Raw genomic sequence first — 25,423 nt, forward strand, 5'->3', positions numbered from 1 at the left:
TTTGTATCAACTCTTTGGGAATTACACATTTTTTTCTGCAGTTGTTCATCTTTAGAGGCTCAAACTTAATGTGACAATTGACGGGTGGTTTCATGGCCAGGTGAGATATGTTCTCTTGTGATTTTGTGATAAATGAAGCAGATATGACATCTGAAGTTGATTCTAAATGTCGAGTTTGTATTTATAGCTTTTTACTATAATTTTAAAGCTGACCGCCGTTAAGCGAAAAACACCCAAGTAAACCAATCAGTGAAAACTTCAAAACTGTAATTCCCTGGACTTTGAACAATCATCTATGCACTGCCTTTAGTAAGTCCAGAATGGGGCAGCTCGTCTTTTAACTGGTATTAAAAGGCATGAAGACATCACCTCGGCCTCTCACCCCTTCTTTAGCTCCCTGTCTGTTTTAGAATTGATTTTAAGATTTCATTGCTTACTTTTAAGGTTTTCAACAGACTTGCATGTTTGTATCAGTCTGAGCCGTTTCACACTGATAAACCTGTAAACGCTGCAGTTATCTTACCAGTTCCTCTAACGCACGCCTAAAACCAAGAGGTGATTGAGCTTTTACAGCAGAAGCACCAAATCTATGGGATAATCTACCTCTCCGTATCCACACAGCTCAGACAATACACTCATTTAAATCTTTATTCGCCTTGGCATTTGGTTCCAGTGCAGCATCCTTAGATTATTGCATTTTGTGTTATAAATTTATTTTATTTTTATCTTATGTTATTCATTGTGTTTTAAATGTTGTGTTTCGTGCTCAATTGTTCTGGATTTTAGTGCAATGTTTGATGGCGCTATACAATTTTAATGTACAGCACTTTGGTTAACTCTGTTGTTTTTAATATGGTATAAAAATAAATAAATTTGACCTTGTGCAGCAGCCAAACTGCTCATTGTTAAAAAGAAATGAAGGCACTGGCCAGCTGAGCTACAGCAAAAGGCCTGAAAGACCAGAAAATACAACTAAAGTGGATCACAGATTTATTTCTGTGGTTAAGAAAATAAACCTGTGTATCACTGTCAAGATCTGCAATCAGGAGACGCTTCCATGAATGTAAATACAGAAGCTGTACAACAAGATGCAAATCACTGGCTACACTAAAGACCACAACGGTCAGATTAGACTTTGCTAGAAAACATCTAAAACATGTTAGACAAATTAACTTGTACCTAATGGGAAAAGAAAAATACAGATGACAGAAACAGCTCGTGATGCAAAGCTATACTATGCATCTAACATGGTGAAGGCTGTGTTATGGTGTAAGCGTGTATGGCTGCCAGTGGAACTGTGTCACTAGTGTTTATTGATGCTGTATCTGCTGATAGAAGCAGCAGGATGAGTTCGTAAGAAGCGATTCTTTCTGCTCGGATTCTACTAAATGCTGCAAAACTGATTAGACAGAGCTTCACAGCGCAAATGGATAACGAACCAAAGCATAAGCTACCCAAGAGTTTCCAAGGCAAAGAAAAGGACATTCTTCAATGGTCTTTTGTTTTTATGTTCTGGCATTTGTTGTGAAGCAGTTTGCAATAAATATCACACAATTTATTTATTCAAATAGAATAAAATTCAATTAATTAGTGCTCCGGACTAAAAAACAAAAAAAGGAAAATGCTTGAATTTCACTCAGCAAAGCTGACACACACTTCTTGGATCGTCTGTACCACACAGCAAGCCATGGCGTTAGTCAGCTAACCCATTGGACAGTGGAAAAGCTGGGTGCTTCAACTGGGAGATACACCAGGGGAAGGAACACAGCGAGTTTTTCCCAAAGAAATGCTCAGTGCTTAAAACAGAATAGGTTAAGGCGATGAACGAGCATCTTTCACATTACACTCTGACTTTAACAAAATCAACCCAACAGTCAGAAACAACCTTCAGCTGTCTGTCATTGATGATGATGATGATTATGATGGGTCTGTGTAGTCACCACACCAACACTCGTGCATGTAGAAGGACATTGACCTGCGCCCTGGTTATATGTGACATTAAATCATTGCTTGACGGATTTATAATGAATCTTGGGAATAATATTATTAATTTATTGAGTCAATGAGGAATTTATACAATAACTCTTTGACCATAACTGATCCCTGACATCATTGTCCATGTTTGATCTCCAAGTCTGTGTCCTCAACAGAGTACAAAACAACTTTTTAAAAGCAAGCAATCCGCACAGCTTCTTCCTTTCTGCCTGTTTGGCTGCCTCACTTTTATCAACTGGACTAAACCCCAAAATACTCCCAAGTTACTGGTTACTAACTTGCAATTGACAACTTTCACAGCTCACTGAGCTCAGCTGCTTGTCCACTGACAGAATCTGTCCTCTTTAATAGAGGACTGTTGGGGTTTTTTTGGACAACGTTGAAGGAAATTACATAATTTCCTCAGGACAACAAAAAAGTCATGCTGTGCAGATTTGTAAATAGTCTTCTTTACTAATACACATCGATACCGCCCAAGCGTACCAGATATGCTCTAGTCAAGATTGGATAACTCTCAGCTAGAGAGTTAAATATCAACTGTTTATACACAGTTATAATACATAACAAAGGTTTCATACTATGACTGAACCTACAACAAAATGACAATTTAACCTGCCAAAATATGTGGTTCAGTAGTTGAAACAAACAGAATTGTGCCCCCATTTCCTTCCCTGGTTGGGACAGAGATAACACCGATTCAGGCAAACGTGCATCACTCTTTTCATCTTGCATGCTGGTCGATGCGTTCTAGTGAGGAGATTTAAGGTCAGGGTTGAGGGGTTAACAAGGTGAGTCAGGGGTTTGTAAACATCACTCCATCACAACAGCAGCCCAGATACTCACCGGTAAGGTAGCGTGTTCTATAGGTGTTCCCTAAAGCAAGAAACATAAACCAGGATATTTAGCACAGGGCAAAGCATCAGAAGTCATGTGTTCTTAATGGAAGGAAAGGAAAAAAAAAAAAAAAAAAAAAAAAAAAAAGAGTGGAAGGAGTATATAATGGCTGCCTGGAAACAATCCTCCTCAATCAAATCACTGCAAGGACATTGGCAGCTTTTTCTACCTCAGTGTGTGTATATATTACACACGGGCCCTCGAGATGAAGCTAATCTGGCTTTAACTGGCACTTTGTGCAACGTGCTGAAGCACCACGCAGATCTGGTGGACACAACGGCGGCAGCAGTGGCCAAAACATCTCAGAACACTACAGAAAAATGATCTAAGTGCCCATAAACCATAAAACCGAAGGGTTGTTGGCCCAAAGTTTGCTCTCCAATATTCATGTGACTGTTTTCACTCCAGAGGACTTTTCACGTCGTCCCCCTTCTGCTTTTAAAATTTGAGCCCAATTCGATTATGATCCTTTTTCTAAGTAGACGTAGTATTAGTTTTTGGATAAAGGAAATGCTTTCCTTTCTAGGAACTGAAACTGAGGCATGAGACGAATAAGTGTAATCTTTCCTGTAGCTGTTCAGGAAATATGAGCCAAGTACCTTTAGAGCTTTTACATTTAATACTAATAGGTTTAGAGCTGTTTAAACAGCTGACACAAGCATGTGCAAAAATATAGCGAGCTGATCGCTGCAGGAATGTTTCTGTAACATGCTGCTCCTTCACTCCATAAATATCGGATTGGGGTTTGTATGTTTGCGCTGTTTTCAATGTCCTTACTGTTGGCTGCATAACATCCAGGACTTTATATTTGGATGCTTTATTTCCTTCCCATTATCGTCCATCAAATCGTCTGCTTCAAAGCTTGGAAATGGTGCAATATATTAAAAAAAAAGGATCATTCACAGTATTCCATCAAAGTAAAATCCATGAGTGCGAAGCACTGTGAAGCCCTGAACTTGAGTTCATGAGTTGAAGCTGGTCTTAATTTGGCTGATGATCTAAGGTCGTCCAGAAAATTGTGGCTTTGAAAGTGTATGACAGTCAAAGTACAGGAAGTCCGTAATAATCTAATTTAATTAGTTTAACAATTTAATTCAGATTGGCTTTCAGTACTAATACTAGAAGCCATTAAAAGTGTTTTAGATGTTATTTTGTGGACTTGGAGAAGACATTCAACTGCATCCCTCAGTGAATCCTAAGGGGTTTAATAGTTGATTGTACAGTATTAGGTTTCATGTTATGTGCTATTTGGTCCATGTAAAAATACAGGGCTTCACATTGCCACCAATAAGTTACTCATACTGGGCTCATAACGTCTATGGACAAAATTTCAGGCACAGCTGAAGATCAGAGAACATCCTAAAGATCACGTCTGCTTCCTGCAGATGATGTGGTCGACATGGCTTCATCAAGCAACGACTTCCAATTTGCACCAGGATGGCTTGACTGGGATGCGAATGAGCATCTGCAAGTCTGAGGCCACAGCTGTCAGCCAGAAAAGGGTGAAGTGCTGGTTCAGGGTTGAAGATTCAAGTATCTAGGTGTCTCGTTAATGAATTGGGTAAAGTGGTTAGATAGACCTACAGTGATGTGCTGGAAAAGAGCCAGTTGAGCTGGACTGGACCAACTGAGACGCTTCCTTGGTGAGGGTTTTTGGGTAGTGTGCAAAAATGACGACACACTCTGGAAAAATCAACAGAAAGCATCTTTTGGCTGCATACCTTTGTACCACCCCAGAAGTAGGAGGTTTAGATATCTCTTTTAAATGCTGCTGCTCCCTACTCACACAGACCCAGACACACAGTAGGACATGAATAAAGGGGCAGTATAAACGTATTTGTTAATTTATGCCCCTATAAACCTGTTTACGCACTTTAGTAGTATCCAATTCATTTCTGTGAAACCTTACTCTTTCACACAATCACCTCTTAATCTAGGAGGTCATACCACCCAGCATCATAGGTTCATAGCATCTGATCTGCTTAGGAGGCCCCACACTGGGTGTTAACGTGTGTGTGATGGGGTCATGTCCAGGGCTTGTGGGGGTGCAGAAAAAGCCTCTTAGAAATGCTAGAAAACACTTGGCGCATACATGTGTGGGTGCTTATGGCCTTGTGACCCTCTGGGACTAAATCTGCGTGCAAAATCACCTTAAAGCTAATGTGTGTGTGTCCGTGTGTGAGTGTATTTCTGTGTGTGTAGGCTCTCAAATCGGTTTGTGTGCTTAAATGATCAAAACAGCTGATACAAAATCCAATTTCAGGCTTTAAAATTCAGTTTTTGTTTGTCATTAAAAGCTGAGCGGGTTAATCCCAGTTTACTTTTTAAATTAACCCAAAACAGTAGATTCAGAGTGGGAACAACATAGCTGGGATATTAAGCTCTGTCCGCTTTTCTGCTCAGCATGCAGTACAATGCCCCTCTATTTTCTTCAGTTCCTTCTGAAGGCTTTGTATAAACGATAAACGTAGCGAACATGATGCCATCCACACATTTTGGCCGTTACCATCTTGTTTATTTGAAACTGGAAAGTGAGCGTATTTGGACAACAGTGCAGTGCTGCGACATTAGCACTGATTTGAGGTTTGGCTAGTGAGAAACAGAGCAAATGCTGGACCCACTGCTTCTACAGCCCTGTCCAGTTACCCTCGAGTAACTGCCCGTCTCCAGGCATCTCCTCTGCACTCTTGAGACTGTGCAGGGAGACACAGCACACCTTCTTACAACAGCACGTAAAGTACTAGAGAAGCTGAATATCTGTGCAACCTGAATGGGCTTCAGGCGAACTCGTGCTACTAGTAGTGAAAAAGCCGCTAACAATAAGGAAAGTTGGAGGGGAAAATGGAAAGAGCAATGATGTGCGGCCACCATTTGCAAACCATTGTCTTTTTTGGAAGGATGTCCTGTCGTCGCCTTTCCAGTCATTGCTGTCACTTTTATTTGCACCAAAGCAACTAAAATGGATTCACAATGGCTTCTGCTTCCTAGTGTGGGACTGGTATGCCTGAACTTTAACCCTACTTAGTGTAGGTTTCACTGTCATGATCAAGCATTCCTTTCATTTTCTTTGAACAGTATAATTATTTCTTTCCACTTTAGAAACACTGTAAAATGTGGAAAATTGTGCTGTGATATCCTGACCTGAAGTGTAATGTCATGAAAGTTTGGCAGCAGCATCACCAGCCTGAGTCTGTGTATAATCTAGTGGTCCTGACCTAACCAGCTCACCCTTTAATAAGCTTAGCGGAGCCCATGTTAACGACCTAACCTGTAACAAGCTGATCCTTTAACGAAGTAAAGCAGATTGTGCTGCCCTGTGATGCGTCACGCTAACACGAAGCGAGACGGACAAATGAACACAACGGCACACTCAGAGCGTGTAGCCGAGAGTAAATACAACACGTGTGAAACACAGTGCTACTAAACCTCCTTTTTGTAATTTAGAAACATTTCACATTAATCTCACAGGGGGGGGGGCGCTGTGAGGCTGCTTTATGATGACCTTAGGACGACCTCATGTCTTGGGCACAGGAAACGATATTCCTCTCTTCCTAGTGAGATCGATTCTTGTAATGGTGGCCAAATTCATAGCAGAGCCCTAAACCAGTTCAGTTTTCATGATCATTAATATGCAAATTGTTGTCACCATCGATCTGTGGCCATGACTACTGTTCACAGAGAGTTGGGGACGGCTGCAGCACAACACTGTAAGACGGTGAAAGATGCTGTCTTAAGGCCTCTCTGTGTTGTACCGTCTGCTTAGCAGGCGGTTGTTTTTTCTCTCTGATAAACACTTTAATGACCCACATATTGTGAACACTACAACATCCACCATACCTGCTGCTAAACCGAAGCACGCTGTATACACTTATGTCAACTTAGTTAATTCTGGCCAACAACACCCAAACCTGCCAGAATCCCCAAGTTTTGTACATTTGTTTCTGTAGCAGTTTGAGATTCATCTTTAAAAACTTTTTAAGAAAGCTTATCAATTTTACTCCTCACTTTCATTTTAAAACATTACATTCTCCTCCTCTTCTTTTACTTAAATTCATTTTAAGTTATAATTTAATCGCCGTCTGCTGTAGGACAGCACGATAATCGTTGTTAGCACAGTTTCATCACAGAAAGAAGGTCCTGGGTGCCTGAGTGGGTTGTCTCGTGGTACTCTGGTTTCCTCCCACAGTACAAAGACATGCAGTTAGTGAGATTAGGTTCACTGGTGAATCTAAAATGTAATCTTATGTGTGGAATGTGAGTGTGAATGACTGTACGTCTCTCTGTGTTAGCCTGCGACAGACTGGCAACCTGTCAGGGTGTACTGATCTCACCTGCTCTCGCCCTGTGGCAGCTGGGCTGCAGCCCCACAGCCCTGACCTGGATAAACTGGATGGAAAATGGATGGATGGAGCACTGTTATAGTTATTTAGTTCTTTATATTTGCAGGTGAGATTTGCAGATTTCCTTAGTTGTGCTGAATGGCTCGATTCTCTGTTCTGGTGTTCCAATGCTGTAAAGTCTATAGTGTGTGTGTGTGTGTGTGTGTGTGTGTGTGTGTGTGTGTGTGTGTGTGTGTGTGTGTGTGTGTGTGTGTGTATTCATGTGTTTACTAACAGGCAGATTGGTGAAGACACTGAAGGTGCTCTTAAGAAAAGCAATCAGGTCAATCAGGTAGTCGCTGGCAGCCAGATTCTCGCCTCCGGGCACCGCAGCCATCCAGTCGTAATCAGCCAGCTGCAGGAACTGGTCAATCTTTGCATTCAGGCTGGTGTAGATCTCCGCCTCTGCAGCATGACGAGCATCCTGCGAGAGAAGATTGTAACCAACAGAGAATTTTAAAAAAAGAAAAGAAACAAAGGAAAAGTATCATAGAATTTACAAACTGGAGACACGTGCGTGCCTTCATGTTGCAGACAGACAATGCATGGCACGATAAACAAACTGTGTGGAAAGGAGGAAAAAGACAAGAAGAATGGGGGAATAAAGAAAGAGTAAAACAGCTGGGGAGAAAAGAGGAGACAGAGGAAGAAAGAGCAGCCTTACCTTAAAGGTGGAGGTGCCGTACAGCTTGGTAGCATTTACTGTGTCAGGAGGAACATTGGTTATGTTTGATATGAACTCCTCCAGGAAGTGGCAGCTCTGCTCCAGGTGAGTGGTGTTAATGATCACCTGCACCAACTACACAAACAGGACAGACATGTAGCCGGTCATCTTTGGATTCTTTCTCCTTTTGTTGCGTAGCCGATAGTTCTTTTTCCTCACATTTTTTCACAATGTGTCATCTTTTGCAAGTGGAACATATTGAACAGTTCGACTTTTTTTTCCAGCATGTGGGCAATTTTTCGATGAAATGGGCAGAGAGCTCGCCAAAAAGCCAAATATCAAACACACCACCGAATTTAAAAGTATAATGTCTCCTGTGGACCGTGTGGAATACGTTTGCCACGTTTACTGATATTTCTTAGGTTAAAAAGTACAAACGGTTACTTGATTTTTGGCTTTAATCGTGAATTTTTATGCGTTAATCGAATCCAAACTGCAATACGCGCAATGACAGGAGCAAACGGGTGTGCAAATGCTTTCACATTCTGCAACAATCAGTCTAGTGACTTCCTCATAAGCCTTAATTTGAACAACAAATAGAGCTTTGTGATTCTTAGATGAACTTGTTTAATAAAGGATGCAGACGTGCTGAATTTTCCATAACACGTCGTCTTATCATTACATCCTGTCCCCGTGAATTAATGATGTTTGTGCTCTAGTGTAGCCGCTGAGCATGAAAATAAACAGCAACGGAAAGTGGAAAATATTAAATCATTACTTCACATCACATTCTGCAGCGATGGGACAACAATAACAGTGGGCCGAAAAGAGGAAATGTCTGTTTTTGGGAAAGTAAATGAGCTGGAAATGCTGAGAATCGCCATTCCGAGTAAGAGAACTACTCTGAAGTTGTGCAAGCGACTTTAGAGTAACATGTTCACTCTGAGAAGGTTATTACAAGTGTCAGGGGTGACAAAAGTTGCACTTGCCAAAGAAAACAACATAATAAAAGATAGAATCAAAAACATAAGACTTCACTTGTTTACTGGCTCACATCACTGCAAAAATCCACCATTCAGAGGCCATTATTGTAACACAAGTCTAATGAGCATTTGTTCAGTAGAGCTCTGTCTCCATCTCTTCATAATTTCACTGTCATTATTGGCAATGTTATTTGTTCTCTCGACTAGAGCAGCTTTGCATGAGTCCCAGCTCAGAATAATCCTTGTTTATCTTATAGTGGGTCTTGGTGCAGCTCCTCTGTTCATCCTGTCTGACACAAGCTGCTTTAGTTCCTCTTACTCTGCAAACAGCAGGGTGGGCCCCACTGCTGGGACCGGAACCATGTTCAGTGAATAGGGTTTTTCGACCCCACTGCACATGCGTCTGACTGCAACTCAACGTCATCCCTGTTTTTGTTGTTAGATACAGAAATAAAAGACAGAAATTGTTGAGGATGAAGTAAGATTTTTTTTTTTTAAGTTGTTATAAGTTTCTTACTATGTGAAAGCCTGCTAGGAGTATTACTTGAAGCTCTGTTCTGAACCTCATTATAGAACAAAATAACTGGGTGTGCATCAGAAGTTAGTGAGGGTCACCTCTAACTGTGCAGCTGCCCTTCAAAAAACCCCAGAAACTACTGTAATGGTCGTTAAACTTTCTTCTAATTGGCTGCCGGCTCCAAACAGAAGGTATAAACAGCAGGTGGGTGGGGCTTCTGTGCTCACAGTCAGAGTGCCTGAGAAGACCATATAAGGGATATCCACCTCACCAGTGGTTTATTGGGGGACAAAAATAGACATACATCTGTATCCACCCATTTAACACTCTCTCTCTGTCCTTATTTAATACAGCGAGTTTATTTTGTCAGTTATAATCCCATTAGAGTAATCTCAGTTTGCCTCTTTTTCCTCTCACCCCTTAAGCTAGTCGCAGCAGACGGCGACTTCCCACTGTTGCCTAGTGTCCCCTCGTAGGAGGTCATCTGATTGTTGGAGATTCTTTCTAATATTGCACAGTCTTTACTCTACAATAAAAAGTGCTGTGAGGCGAATGTTGTTGTGATTTGACACTATATAAATAAACGTATTCTCTGTTTTGTCAAATTCAGGTAAAAAACTAAACAAAACAAACAAAAAACAAGATGGAAAGCGTCAAAACGCTCAACTTATGTCAACTTTAATTCTGCGTCTATGGTTTTTGGTCAGACGAAAATATTAAATCCAAAGTAAGAGAACAGAAACTCCCCACATCTTCCTCAGTTCAGAAAAATGTCTGACCTTTTGGAGTGACCATTGTGGTTTTATCTGTCCACTTTTTTTGGAAAACACACACACACACACACACACACACACACACATTACCTCTGCCAGTCCGACATTCTTCTTCTTAATGGCGTACTGCAGACAGTGGCTAAGAGTTCTGGTCAACAGCAGATTTGTCGATTTGCGGATCATATCGTCCACCTCTGTGGAGCTGAGAAAAACACATACATAATAAATACATAAGCGAAGAGAACGGGAGAGAGTCTGTGACTGTGCAGAAGCGATTTCTTCCATTTCTTGCAGAGAGCTGCTACGCCCGAAAGCCAGTACAAACAGTTTAAGTGAATTTCTCTGTCTGCGACTCTCTCCATTTGGGAAAAAGTCTAAATGTCAGCCAACTCTAACAAGTACATTACCATGTTATGAGCTGTCAGGCTCATTAAAACTCTAACGCCATCCTAAATGCCCTGATAAGACTTCAGCTTTAAACTTGCCAACCAAAAACTGGTCATTTAGGACTCATGATCCTAAATGTATGACCACAGAATATCACAGAAATCAAACTTCTTCCTCCAAATTCTTAAAATTCTTAAAGCTTTAATAGTTGTAAAGTTACCAGCTGTGCTCAGCCAGCGGACTTAACTCTGAAATGAGCTCAAATTTCCTATTAAAACAAATGTTTGATGGCAGAAAAATCAGACCCACTTAACGAATCTCCGACACGCTATCAGTTTTGTTATGTTTGAAATGCGGATGATGTTTGGTGAAGAAACCCAGACTATTTTCTGCACAGTTTTGGGGGTCCAGTAAAGTTTTTTATGGCAGGGTGTCTCTTTCTTTGGCCTCCTGTTTAATAACAACACGTTCCTGGAAACAACTACACAAAAAGTCGTGTGACTTCGGGCTCGGTGTGATAGGCAAAAGGTTGCGTGTACAGACAGAAGAGAGGTCGTAACCCATGAGAGACCCGAGGTAAAACACACAGTATTAGAAGATGATGCACGCTCTTGCAGGAAAAAGGTCAGGGGAGGTCAAAACGAGTCGCACAGGCAGAGATAATCACTGTGAATGAAAGCAATCGCTTTCTCCCGCTGAGGGATGATGAACAATCTGTGTTTGTGTGTGTGTTTTATTTTCTGTGTTTGAATCCAGAGCCCTGTGGGCAACAAATACATTCCAACTGAATCAGTAAATTGTCTGTGCCTGGAATTCAACACACATGCACACTGAGTTGCCTGAGGGAGAGCGAAAGCTGGAATTCAAACTCACTGCTTTTCCAAAAAAGCAGAGGAATCCTAAAAACGTTCCGACAATTCAGAGCAAAGGTTGCAGGGGGTGGTGGAGGAAGACAGAAAAAAGATTCCTGGAGCGGCAGAAGTGCCGAGTGGACAGAAATGGTGGAGAGTGGCAAAAAGTCAATGTATGCTGGTGAACTCACCGAAACGCGCGCATACATATACAAATATAGACACACCGCAGAGCTGGGTTTGAGTTTCATTGTATTTATGCTGCCATCAGTCACAATAAATGCACGGCGGTCTGCGCTGTCAAAGGGAAGCCAGAAGCGTTCAGATGAGGCGTGTTTACAGCACGCCCAGGAGGTATTTTCTAAAAATACACAGGCAGCAGCATCAGCGATGACAACAACGAAAAAAATGAACACAGTCAGCAGTGAAAACAGCGACGGGCTGAATACACACAAAACACTGTGGACGTTCAAACGTGTGGCAGTAAGTAACTGTGCCACGTAGCACTCCCTACATTTAATAAAAGAATCAACTGTGGTAACCGATTTGCCAGCCAAGTAAACTCTGCTCTCCCTCTGTGTGTCTTTCTGCTGTGTGTGTGTGTGTGTGTGTGTGTGTGTGTGTGTGTGTGTGTGTGTGTGTGTGTGTGTGTGTGTGTGTGTGTGTAACCGCCACCAGCGTGTGTCTCGCAAACTACGATGGCAAGCTAAAAGCATTCCAGTCGTGCTTGATTCTCGCGCTTCACTGGCTCCCCAGCACAGCTCTCTGGATCATCCGTCACTGAATCAGCGGATTTCATACCACATTACGTCCCAGCAGCTCGCAAAGCAACCGAAAATGATGCTGAGGAACAGAAAAGCTGCTATGATGTCACCGAGAGCAAAAATCAGAAGTGTTTCAGTCAGTGTGATTGTGAACTGCAGCTCAGCACACAACAGATATGAAAGTCTGATGAGCTTCTCTGCGTATTAAAAGTTGCAACTGTCTGCTCAGGGAGTTGCAACTTTTTTGACATCCAGTCTTGCGTTTACAGCTACACTACATAGGTCACATGTTTCTGTTTTACAAAACCAACCAATGTGAACATCAACCAAAACCAGCATTTCCTAATCTTTTCATGCAGCACTTATATATTGATGAGGTATTCTGGTTCATAAATAGAGGGTGTCTATCTGCAGAGGTGCAGGTGCGTTTGACACATAAGGTTTTATGCTCTGTATATCGATCCGTCCATTCAGCAGGCACTGCAGGGGTTTGGTGCCTTGTGCACTAGGCACATGGCCCTGGCAGGCAGAACAGTAGTTGCCAAGAATTTGAAAATAACTACCTTGCTTATATTTTGTATTTATATCCTATACTTTATCTACTGCTGCACATACCTGCCCAGAGATTGCACATATAAATTATTAGTACAACAAACAAAAGAATGAATGAAGAGACAAACGATTATTAAAGGTCATGAACTGGCTCCACAATATATATAAAGAATGTGCTAACTTTAGATTCTGCCAATAACTCCTTTAAATCAGTCTCATGCTGAGATTTAGGCCAAAAACTACTCATAACTAAATCCTAGTTGGGTTACTAACATTGTAACATAAAAAATGTGACATATAAAGTTCCACAGAGATGCTTATTTCTCCCCCACCTAAAGATAAAAGCCAATTATAGCTTGTAACAGCTTGAAGATTGTAGTCTTCTGACATTCACAGTTAATCGCAAATGAAAATCTGCAGGCTATCTGACGACATTGTTGGGTAAGTTACTTTAAAAAAGTAATTAATTACTAATTACTTAATCAATATTGTATTTAAAGTACTTAATTACTCAATAAGTAAATTAACTAAATACTTCTTAAAATCCCTATAAACCTTGAGTGGACAAACAATAGAAATTAAACTCTTTAAATAATAAATACATTTTTTTAAAGACGGAGACTCTACAGTACGCAGCGGTAGCATCTCTTCCACAATGCAGCCTGCAATCATTTTTTAAGCTCACCTTCAGACGCTTTCTGTGCTGCTGAAGTAAAATCAGGTTTTGCTGCTTGGCAGGAGTTGCTGCACTGTTACCCATGGATGATGAACAAGGATCACTCAGAAGTGTTCGTCTATGCTCTCGTGTCAGGCGCTTCGGTAGATTACTCGTGCTATTAACAGCAGCTGATAGTTTTTACATATTACTGTAATGTTCTTGTCTGCTTGTTTCAGAAAAGTGAAGAGACGGGAATATGTCCATTTCATAAAACAGCCACTCGCTTCAGCCGAGTCCGACATCTTCCGCTTTAGAATACGACTATGCAGCAAACTGGCGCGAAATGACGTGCAGCTGCACTACAGCGATATTAAAGCGGCAGAGTTTACTTCTATGTTTAGAAGACAAATTATTGAAATTAAATAATGATATTCAGCCAGTTTAATTATTTTACAATGTAACGCAAGTACATTGTAAGTAACTGTAATTAAAATACCTAAAAATGAACAGTAATCAGTTACTCTACTTTTTCAGTGGAAAAGTAATTTAATTACAGTAACTCGTTACTTAATAATGCGTTACACCCAACACTGTCTGACGATATATTACAACTGCTTTCTTTATAATTTCTTTAATGTAACAAACAAGATGGATCTTTTCCATGCTGAAATGCTATCTGGAGATTCATCACTAGGAATCACGTCCAGCATCACTTAGATGAATTTGATTCATTTCTTCTTGCAGGCCTCTACAATTCAGAACGATTTCCATATAACACCTCTAATTGTTCTCTAATGCCGTGTTACTTCCCACGATCCATTTCACGGACTTGATGCAGGTCTATCCAATTGCATCCAGAAACATTGTGTACATTGTCTACATCTGTTGTTAACACCCCCTGGAAATCAAAAATGGGTTGAGGCAATCCAGACTATTTGCATTCACACATTTGTCATGGTAAACTTCCAACTGACCGATGTCAAAGAACTACTCAGCTCTCCCAGTCTCAAACATAAGCATGTGCTCATGCCTGTTGTTATCGTGCCAGCACCGCTCTGGAAATATTACCACTCTGACGTCCACAGCGTCTTGAAGTGTTTGCAATCAAATACCTGCCTGTGAACAAGACTGACATCTGCAGCTTAATTTTGAATCACTTGATTGTATTTGTGGGGAAAATGTGGCCAATAAGTGTTGACATTTTCATCTACAATCGCCTCTGTTTTCTTTCCAGTCTTTACCTCAAATGGGCTGGCTGAGCATGCATGCCGTTTCTCAGCAACACACTCGTTCATATTCACAGTTTGACAGATTCACACCCACAGTCTTCTTCCACTGGACCGGCTCATGGGCATCTGTGTGGCAGCACTTCTCATTTTCACCTTCCAGACTGTTCTCCAACTGGTTCATCATGAGCTCCACCATCCTCTGGCTAACAGCTCCCGCTGATCTACCTCTAGGCTACAGGTTGATGTCTTTCGCACATATTTTCATGCCAACATCACCTCATCTCCTTCTCCTCCAAAAACGTCACAAACTTGCACAGCCTTCATCACTCAGGCTCCTGCCAGTCCAACACTCAGGTCTTCGTCAGGCCTATAATTATGTCTTAGTTGTCTGCTTTAGCTACCTTGGCACGATAGACTATACAATCATTTCCAAACTGAATATAAATAATAGAATTTCTGAGGTAGTACTGCAATAGTTCAAACAACAGCCTCCTATACACGTATCATCCAAGGGTCTGACATGTTCAATCCAAAGTGTTTCTTGAGTTCGACAAACATCCAGACCAAAAAAAAAAAAAAAGCCTCTTTGCACCTGATATTACCTGAACAGGCATAATGAACTCATATCTAATAGTGAACGCAACGAACTTTGGATAAACTGATAAATGGGATTATTAATAACTTGCAGAACTACACCTAAAAAGTACAGCTGCTCCAAATAAATTAGTTCTTAGAGCTTATCATACTTATCTTTGAACACGAATATAATTGTCTTTTGCATGCAAGTCCACTGATACGTGAAAAAATACAGAGTAATGCCAGAGAAAATGCTTTCCAACTTAAGATCTCTTAAACACAGACACCAACTGGGAAGACAGAAAGTAACAAAAAAAGAATAGTGACAGAGCTAAGACCATCATTTTTTTAAATGAATGCTGCAGTGAACAGATGCTGCAGATGTGGGATGGAAGATATGACGAACTGGGGAGAAGGTGATGCAAGAGCTTGAAAATCAGCACCAGTACGACGTCAGTCTGTATTTGAGTTATTGGAAAGGCAGGTTTGTCTTTTACTAGATGCTTTGATAACACAGATTGAGTAGTTACGATTTACTAGTTAGTTCTAAAGTCAACAGTGCTAGAAAACTCTGCAAAATACTGGCAACAGCAACTAGGACTCCTCACCCTCCTACCAGATGGTATCCTAAGTGACTTCCTTCTCGAGTAATTGCATACACAAGATTTTCAAGGTCAGTTCACTTGTCATTTAAGGTCAAGGTCACTGAGATTCAAACACAGAGATTTTTAGTAGATATCAATTTGAAACCACCGATATATTTCCACACCTAACACACCGATAAGTTTGACCATATCAGCCAGGGCTTATAGAGAGCTGACTGGTCCATAACAGCTGTGGCTTTCGAACAGTAGGCAACATATTTTCCACCTTGGGGAATGATCAAGATTTGTTTTTGGCAAATGTGAGATGAACCTTTGTATTATTTTGGTTTGACAGTGGGTTTGTCCTTGAAACTCTTCCATGGATGCCATTTTTGCTTAACTATTTCAATGTACTAATGTGCAATGTTTTTTGGTTTTCTTTTACAACGTCCTGGATAAGTCATCGATGTTTTCTTGGAGTAATTTTGGAAGCCCATTCACTCCTGGGAAGGTTCACAACTGTTCAACTATATCTATCTATATATCTATCTATCTATCTATCTATCTATATTCAGGGGTAAATACTTTTTCACAGCACATGAACATGTTTGAATTCCTGGAATGCATAGATTTTTGAACTAGTAGGTAATGGTTCCCATGCAAGTCAAATAAGTAAGTCGTGACCTCAATTTGTTAGTCAGAACAGTCAGTATAGCTCAGTTGTCACCTCCAGGTTTTATAAAACATGAAAAAAAATGATGGTGAAATTGTAGCTTAAAAGAGGTAGTTTCCATAATAGTGAGTAACATCACAGTGGGTAGATCCAGTTTTTATTTAAAGTCTATTGTGCGGAAATGCAGAACTATTGGGTAAATGTTTCGATATTTGAACTTGGACCAAAGTGGTGGCTTTATCAACCCCAAGGCTAAAAATGTCATCCTTATAGCTACTATGGCAGCTTGCCTGAAACACACAAGTCTAGAACAACAGGAGAAGACAAGCACACATGGAGGCACTAAAGTACACTTGCGCATATGCATGCAAGTGTACCCACTTTCCACCAAATTATAAAAGTGAACAGAGGTTACGGTCAGAGGTCGGAGTGTGGGGGGTGCTTGGGATCAGTGACCAAAATCCTGCACCATCATCCCGTCTGCTTCCGGATCTGTGTATCCATGTATATGTCTGTTTGAAACAGGCAGGAAGGCATGCCACTGCAGTAACCAGATAGCAGGGTGTGCACGGCCATAAAAAAAAAATCCAGCCAGGTCAAACAGTGGAGTCATTCCTCTGATTGAGAAGAGCGATTAGTGCTGTCTGGTCAGCAAGAGACCAGAAAGAAACTTTTACTTGAAAAACATCTGTCGGGAACATTTTGACAGGTTCAGACACAAGAGTCCAGACGCGCACACAGAATCGTTTCCACTGTCCAATAAATCTGACCAAAGCAGACTGTATTTGTAGGAACGAGTCCTCAACAAATACAGAAGACTACTACTTCTACTGTTTGTGCTCCAGTGAATTCTGCTCATGCTTTCAATTTTTAGCATTTCAGAGAGCTCATATGCTCTAGAAAGTGCCAGAGACACAGGCTTCTTCAGCTTGATTCATTTTCACACAGATCTGTGGCAAAGATGGTGACTAAACTGTCTCTAACACAAACACAAAACTGTTCTGCTTTTCTAAACCGATGACTTTAATTAGAGGCCTTGGACTTTCTTTTTTCTTTTTCCCCATCCCCAATCATCCCTGCTCCTGCCGCCGTCTCCTTTTTCCCCCCGGTCACGGATCAATGGCACCTCCCCAATTCCCAGCCCCCAGGGAGAATCAACTGATGCACACATACGCACAAGGAGCCACTAAACATTCGTAGAGCTTCGTCTACATAAGCGGACAAGAGCACAAAAATATTAAAGCTATATGACTCGGAGTTAAAGGTACAAATAAAAAATGTTATTCATTTGGAACGCACAACGCAAATCGGAACATGACTCTAATAATGTGTTTCACACTGAAGGACCCAGAGTCCGTGCTATTCTGGAAGTGAATGTTCAGTTCTTTGTTCTGCTTTTTCAAGCTCAAAGTGAGGATCTTTAGCTTTTACATTAAGCGGGAAATTTGTTGTGTGTGTGTGTTTGTGTCTGGCTGAGGCCCAGGCCTGCTGAATCCCTCTGGACAGCGGAAGTTGTTTCCTGATTGCTCATCTTCTCAGGAGAAAAGTAGCTGCATTGTTTTACTTAATTCTTCCATCAACCATAACCCACACACACGCTTACCATTTAACCTTTTCAGAACAGAAGCTGCATTTGATTGCAGAGTTGTGGTCCTGTGTGTGTGTGTGTGTGTGTGTGTGTGTGTGTGTGTGTGTGTGTGTGTGTGTGTGTGTGTTGTATCCCACTCGAGCCAGATCTAATGAGACAAAAACCCCTGGTCAGAATGGAAAGAACCAATCAACCAAACGGCGTCTGCTGTCTGCTGAGTGTTTGTGTGTGCGTGTCAGTGAGAATGAATGGGAGAAGGTGTGCAGGCATTGAAGTTTGTGGTCAATCTGAATCGTTTGAGCTGCAACAATTGATCCTGACCTGGTGAAAATATTTGCCTGAATAAAAAAAAAAAAATGAATATGAATAATTGCTCACACAAAAGCCCATTTCAATGACTTTTGAACGATTTTTTATAAGTACCACAGACTACAGATAGTTACCCAACGAAATGGTAGAGACTGATGAGTCCGCATCAGCGTGCAGTCATTGCAAATGCAGATTTTGTTATTACTAAAGACAGCTAATACAATCAGCTCTCATCTAAATCTTTTACTGTAAATGATTTTTGTGAGGTGATGAGAGACGACATTTTGTAGGTGAAGTGATGAGTTTCTGGACATTTATGCTCCGCTGTCACCACGATCTCCCCTGAAACACTGGGCTATAAGCTGCACCTTCATAGAAATGTAACTACAACTTGGGTCGACGCAGCTCCCAACAATCCCGACTACTTTTTCCCCAGAGTTTTGGAATTTTTCAGTCAGAGAATAACAATCATCTCCTCAACATGAGGATAAGAATCATAGCATCAATATAAGGACTCACAAACAGCAGCAAATTCCTGGGGTGAGATTTTTGAAACGATCGGAACGGACGTGAGTGAATGTAAAAAGAAGTGGAAAACCTAAATATGATTGCCCCCAGGGAACAAAATAAACCACAGCAAAGAGCAATGAGGGGGGGGGAAGTCCTAGCATTCTGTTTGTTTCTATTGTTTCTATTGTTTCTACTGTTTCTGTTCGTCTAAAGTCTGAATCAAGCTCAAATCAGACCTTAGCGACTGAACAGCTTCCGTCTATTTTTCCATATATTTTTTGAGCTTCTCTTACAGAGTGAATAATGTGGGGAGTAAACTATTTAAATGAATCCCAAAGACATAATTTGATAAGACAATAAATTCTTCTTCTTTTGTGCTACCAGGAATGTATAACTATTTGGAATGATGTGGGAGATGATCAGAGCGTAACTAGTGGATATGAAAATGCTGTGAGCCTGAGGTTTAACGCAGACACCTGCATATTTATCTATTTCATTTGTATTTCCTTTCCTTTTGGGAAGCTTCATTATAGCATCAGATCTATTAGACAATACTGTGCGCAAAAGTCTTGAACAACACCTCATTTCTTTATTTTGTGCCAAACAGGGGGAAACGGCTGCACTATGCCAAATTACACAAGAACATTAGTGGCAACAGGTCTTACAGAGGGATGAATTCAAACTTGGGTCAACATTATTGAAGCAATGTGGGATCATCTTGACAAAGAACAGACCAAAAGTCAGCCAACATCCAAAGAAGAACTTTGAATATCCTTCAAGTAGTCTGGAGAAATACTTAAAGACATCACAAGAAAGCTAAGAGAGTTCAGGCTTTATTGAAGATTAAAAGGTGGCCGTACTAAATATTGACTTTCAAGCTCTTCTCAAATATATACAATTGAGACGTGCGCAAGACTTTTGCACAGTAATGTACATTTAAATGTGTACCAACACAGATTTATTGAAGTGACTCATATCTGGAGCTACAATCCTTTCTGAATCTTGTAAACCACGACTGTCACTGAATGCGTTTCACTGTTTGCTTGCTGCCCACAGAAAAATCAGATTCAAGGTGAACAGAACAAATCTATTCACCTTCAGCTGGCTGTCCTTAATCAGTGTTGCCACGCTGCTTATAGAAGCATCTGTAAAATCAAAACCACTAAACTCTGACACCAGGACTGTCAGTGGCAGAGGAGTGTAAGCATCCAGCGCATGTACCTGAGATGAAGGTCCTCAGAGTATTTCAGACAAGCGTAGATGAACTCTTTTAGCTGGCAGTAGACTTTTGGCACAAACTCTGAGAAGGGAAGCTTCTTTGGGAAGGGAAGCTGGAGGAAATGGGGCGAAAAATAAGAGATTAAGTGAGATTTTACTCAAACTTTAATTCACATACTGCACAAAAGCTAACTTGAGCAAGTTCAAGCATAGAGGTAGTTTTTTCTTGAGAGTTCCTAAAGGGAAGAAGCTTTTGCATGGAAGAAATTAAACTGACATGACTGCAAGAAGCAACATGCAGCACTTTTCAGGGTATATTTTCTCTTTTTGCACACTTTTATATCGTCTATGTTCTCTACCTTTTCCAGTTCGGGGTCTTGAAAGGGACACTGGGAAGTGTATTGTCTGTACTCCTCCTCCGTTGAGACTGGGATTGGACTGTAGTTGTCCTGGTCTATCACCTGCCTGCAGAGGGCAAAGAAACAAATAAATCAAAGGTAAATAACTTCCCATCTTCTCCAAAGAGGTCAACACACACCCACACCCACAGAGGATGCATATAAACAATCATCCCATTGGGGGTCGTTTTAATTCTTGAGGTTTTCTTACCACCCTGCCCTCTTTCACCACCCCCGCGTCTTTTTGGCACTCCAGAGTTCGGACGTTCCAGCGTTCCATGGAGAGGCCGTGAACCGGAGCGCGCTCTCTCCCTCTCCCCAACAATACAACACAAAATTCCTGTGGCTTCCACGATGTGTGTGTGTGTGTGAAAGAGAAAGATGGAGGAAGGAGAGAGGGAGTGTGTGTTTGTTTGTCCGTTCTCACTGCTGCAAGTCCCACTGGTGTCATTGGACAAAAGCGCTGCTGAAACAATGGCACGTTTAGCCCGAATACAAACACGCACTCTCACACTCAGAGTTTTGTAGGGGGTAGTACCCATTGAAGGGCAGAGAATGTTCCGGACGTTGTTTTAAAACACTTCCTCTCTCTGGCTGGTTGTAAAACTTCAAAACCAGGACGTTTCCCACAGACATGCGCTGCTGCACAAATATGTGTGTGTGTACGAGCTTCATGACCTTATCGTTAGAGAGGTGAAGGTCAGTGCGGCACACACTGGAGTATTTAGAACCCAGCTACTGAAAAACAGCTATCAGGAGAGCGTGGAAACAAAACGTTCGCTACCTGAAGGTGACATTCCATCTCTTGAGTAAGATTTCTCCGTACTGCTCCCTCATCTCCAGCAGCATGTCAAACAGCTGAGACACAGGGAAACCATAACCCTGCAGAAGGGAAAGAAGAGCAGCTGCATGTGAAACCATGGTAAATGGTCTGGTTCTTATATGGCACTTTTCTGCTCTGAGCACTCAAATGGTTAACAACTTGCCTCGTTCACTCACTCACACCCATTTACACACTATGTTTTTTTTAACATAAGGGCTTCTATCTAACATTCACACACATTCATACTCCGATGGATGCATCGGAGAGCAATTTTGGGGTTAGTATCTTGTCCAAGGATATTTCCACGGAGATTGGAGCAGACAGACAAGCCCAAATATTCATGCCTCCACCACTGTGCTTGACAGCTGGTATGAGGTGTTTATGCTGATATGCTGTGTTTGGGTTTCTCCAGATGTGGCACATGTGGTTTGCTAAGATGCAACTTTGCAAACTTAAGCTGTGCTGTCACGTTCTTTTTAGAGGGAAGTGGCTTTGTTCTGGCAAACCTTCTAAGCAAGCCATACTTGTTTAGTCTTTTTGTAACTGCACTGTTATGAGCTAACTGAGGCTCGTAAAGTCTAAGCTGCAGCTCTTGGGTTTTTTGCAGTTTCTCTGAGCATTGAACGATCTGACCTTGGGGTGTTTTTACTGGGACATGTTCCTGGGAAGATTGTGACAGCACATAGCTGGCTAACAGGGCTGCTGTCTGACAAGACTTCGCTCTAGGAGGACTTTAAGTTGATACAGGTGGATGAGATTAAACACATAATTATTTGATTTTTCAAAACAATATTTTGCATCAAATGTCTGAAATGTCAAAATAAAGACTGATGGAAGGACCAATTAAAATGAGGTTGGAAAACAACATGCCTTCAACATAAGACTGAGAGTGTGGTATAAAGAAAACCCAAGGTATAGTTTCCTCTCTGCTGGAAGAAATACAGAAGAATTCCAAAAAATAATAATAAAATAAAACAGAAACGCCCTCAAACATAAACAATGAGTAGAAATTTAGCCATTCAGCAGCACTTCATCTCTGTACATGAATGACTTTTGGACATCGAACCACACATTCATCATTCCCCGCCTTTAATGTGCCTCACTCTTCTCTGAATGTTTCTCCCATCCGGTTTTCACCCACATCCCCTCTATCTCCCCTTCATCCTCTCATACATCACACTCAATCCATCCAGGCTAGTTCATAAATACAGCCAGAAAATAAATGGATGGAGCGCAAACTGACAGCACATGATTAAGGTCCATTTCTAAAAACGGACGAATTAAGACAGAAAGTCTCTTTTTTTAAGAGACTGGCAGCAGTCTGTTTTGTAAAAACTACAAAACATGCTTTGAACAAGAATCACGGGCCTCTGGGGTCAAATATCTTAGGAGACATGTGCCAAGATAACTGAACAAGAAGTACAAAAACACAACAGCATTTCATATAGCGTGATGCGAAAGGGAACGAGAGGATTTCCTTCCTTTCGAAGTGAAATATTAGGAATTAATCACACACATACCTGCAGAGTATCAGCAAACAGGACAATGAGGTTCTTCAGATCCAGCACCAGGTCAGGGTCGTCACAGTATGACTAAGGAAACAGGAGGGAGGGGTGTGTCTGTGTCATTTCAGACTTGTGGAAACATGCATTTTGTATTTAATGAGTGTGTGTGATTCGCCTCACAGAGTGCGTCCTCAGGGCAGCGACTATTTTGGACAGCGCCAACTCCCAGAGCTCCTCTACGTATGCTCTGTTGACCAAACCCTGTGTGGTGTGCAGGACGTGATCCTCCACAACAAAGAAGCTGCAAGCGAGGAGAACAGAGAGACAGATGGAATTACTTAGGCAGTTTGGTAAATATACCTAATCACGCTCCTGCCAAAAGTAAGAGGAGGAGAACAATACCACTCCTGCTGGAGCCAGGACATGGTTAGCTTAGCTTTGCATAAATACTGAGTGCCGGGCTATGTCCAAATCCACCTAGCTCACTGAAGCACACTAATTTGCATGTTATATTACAGTTCAATATGCACAAAAACCAGGAGGTTAGGTGCCAGAGTGTTTCTACCATTACTATCCAAGAAATAGCTTGGCCTGAAACCTCCAGCGCAACAGCAAATTGTCCTTGTTACACTTCAGATTTTGTACAAATTAAATAAATGAGATATAACTTGAAAAATATTTGAGTAGGAGTGTTTCCTGGATTCAAATTGGATTTGTCTTAGGTGCACTTTGGAAGGGATATACAAACAGATTTAAAGGGACAGTCCACCCGTAAATCAGATTCACATATTTGGCAGAATACTGAGCTGCAGTGACATTTATCCTTTAGACTGTTCTGGAGTTGGCTGCCCAGTTTCTGATATATGTGCTGTAGAGAAGTCTGCCTCCTCTTGAATGTTACAGAACTGAATTGTGCTTTCTGTTTAGTCCCCTACGCACCACAAAAAACAAAAAAAAGACCTAAAATCTTAGCAGCAATGTCACAAATCAAAGCCAGTGATACAAAACCTTCCGTTGTTCTAATCCCTTTTGTGCAGGAGCTACTTTCCTATCTGTTCAACTAGACCTGAAAACCAGTGGAAACGTGCAACTGGCAAAACACTGAAGCAGCTAGCGGGAGATGCCACTAATGTTTACGTGCCATTTCTTACAGATTTTGTTGCGGCAAATCAAATATGACAGTTAAAAGAAGTTGACTTGTTACTATTCAGAACAACGTCTTTATAAAGAAGACTAAACATGAAACATGTTCAGCCTGGTCAAGATGCTGCGTCTCATAAAACTCATAATGAAATTCTAGTACTAGTTTCTTTCGATAAGGTATACAGCGATTCTCTTCGGATGGAATACGGCAGCACACGGTGTTCCAGGTTATCCTGTAGACGGCGAAGACAACGACGACGGAAAAAGATGAAAAAAAAGAAAAAAGGAAACAAGACAAGGACGAGTTAAGCAGCTGGAGACTAAGCAGATGGAAAAAAAAAAAAGACCAAGAAGACAACAAAGATAAAGAAGAAAGCAAGAAAAAAAAACTACTTGTGGGAGATGGCAACGAGTCCAGCTGTGTGTTAGCTGTACTCAGACTCGCTGGTAAGAAAGTCTTGGAGGATCAAGGGATACTGATTCTAATACTGCCTCTTGCAAATATAACAGTACTGTCATGTTTTCCGGACCAAGGTTAGAAATACTTTCACATAAGCGAAGCAGTTAAAAGACCAGGATCTAGATTAGGTTTCAGTTTATTAATCCATCTGCTGCTCTTGACAATAACTGTATTTTCCATCATGTCAAACAGAGAAATGTGAAATCTGGTTTTCATAAAAATAAAGCTGCTGATCTTTTCTATGACAAATGGTTTTCTTTGGTTCATCTTTCTCTTTATGATCCTTTTTTTTTTTTCTACAAGATGTTTTTGTGGAAAACAATCCTTAAAATCAGCTGCAAAGTGAATTAAAAATAATTAGGCAATAGGAACGCAAATGAAAACATGTTTCTGGACTGCAGAGGAAGGGACTGTTCAGAGATATCCCCAATCTCAAATAAAAGACAAACACTTGTGTGGCTTATTTTCACCCTGAGATTACTTTGGGATGGTTCGAGTCAATTCTGACAACTTTTCCAGAAGAGCTGCCATGTTTCTCTGATTTAAAATCATTTGCAAGTGCAAATGACAGCCAGGCAAACGGCGCATTCGCCCAGCCAGGCGTGCGAGGATGCTGATATCTGAGCACAGCAACAAACCCGTCAGTCACACGTTGTGCTGCTGTCTTGAAATGATGCCTGTGTGAAACGGATCAAATCGCCTGCAAAGTGACTTTGGTTTACATCCACTGACAACACGTCTAACTCAAACCAGTGCCCACCGAGCATTGCCAGGCCACAATGAGCCGCACTGCGGTCGGATCAGTGGCCCGGCTATGCATGGTTACTTTTCTCTTTGCTATTACTGAAGGGAATAAATATGATGAGATTCACTCTTCAACAGATTTTTACTTTTTCCAGCTTTTTCTTCATGTAAGAAACTAAAAGATTTGCGCACTTTTTTATGGAAGACCAAGCAGCATCTTCTACCTGTTTGTACCACAGTGGAACA

At 41.2% G+C, this 25,423-nt stretch overlaps 1 protein-coding gene across 2 annotated transcripts in view; it reads right to left on the reverse strand.

The window, feature by feature from the left end:
* exoc6b (exocyst complex component 6B) overlaps positions 1–25,423 on the reverse strand; it is a 125,364-nt gene that overhangs the window by 49,558 nt on the left and 50,383 nt on the right. The window contains exons 11-19 of one of the 2 annotated variants that reach the window (XM_040007141.1): positions 23,011–23,131; positions 22,846–22,917; positions 21,287–21,384; positions 20,464–20,569; positions 20,108–20,217; positions 10,296–10,407; positions 7,933–8,067; positions 7,504–7,692; positions 2,839–2,868 (exon numbers count right to left, since the gene is read on the reverse strand). In XM_040007141.1, coding sequence (XP_039863075.1) covers positions 2,839–2,868; positions 7,504–7,692; positions 7,933–8,067; positions 10,296–10,407; positions 20,108–20,217; positions 20,464–20,569; positions 21,287–21,384; positions 22,846–22,917; positions 23,011–23,131 — 973 coding nt within the window. The remainder of the gene's footprint in view (positions 1–2,838; positions 2,869–7,503; positions 7,693–7,932; positions 8,068–10,295; positions 10,408–20,107; positions 20,218–20,463; positions 20,570–21,286; positions 21,385–22,845; positions 22,918–23,010; positions 23,132–25,423) is intronic. The other variant, XM_040007142.1, reaches the window with a different exon arrangement.

This window comes from Simochromis diagramma, unplaced genomic scaffold (genome assembly GCF_900408965.1).
Source record: "Simochromis diagramma unplaced genomic scaffold, fSimDia1.1 OVJJ01000531.1, whole genome shotgun sequence".
Lineage (NCBI taxonomy): Eukaryota > Metazoa > Chordata > Actinopteri > Cichliformes > Cichlidae > Simochromis > Simochromis diagramma.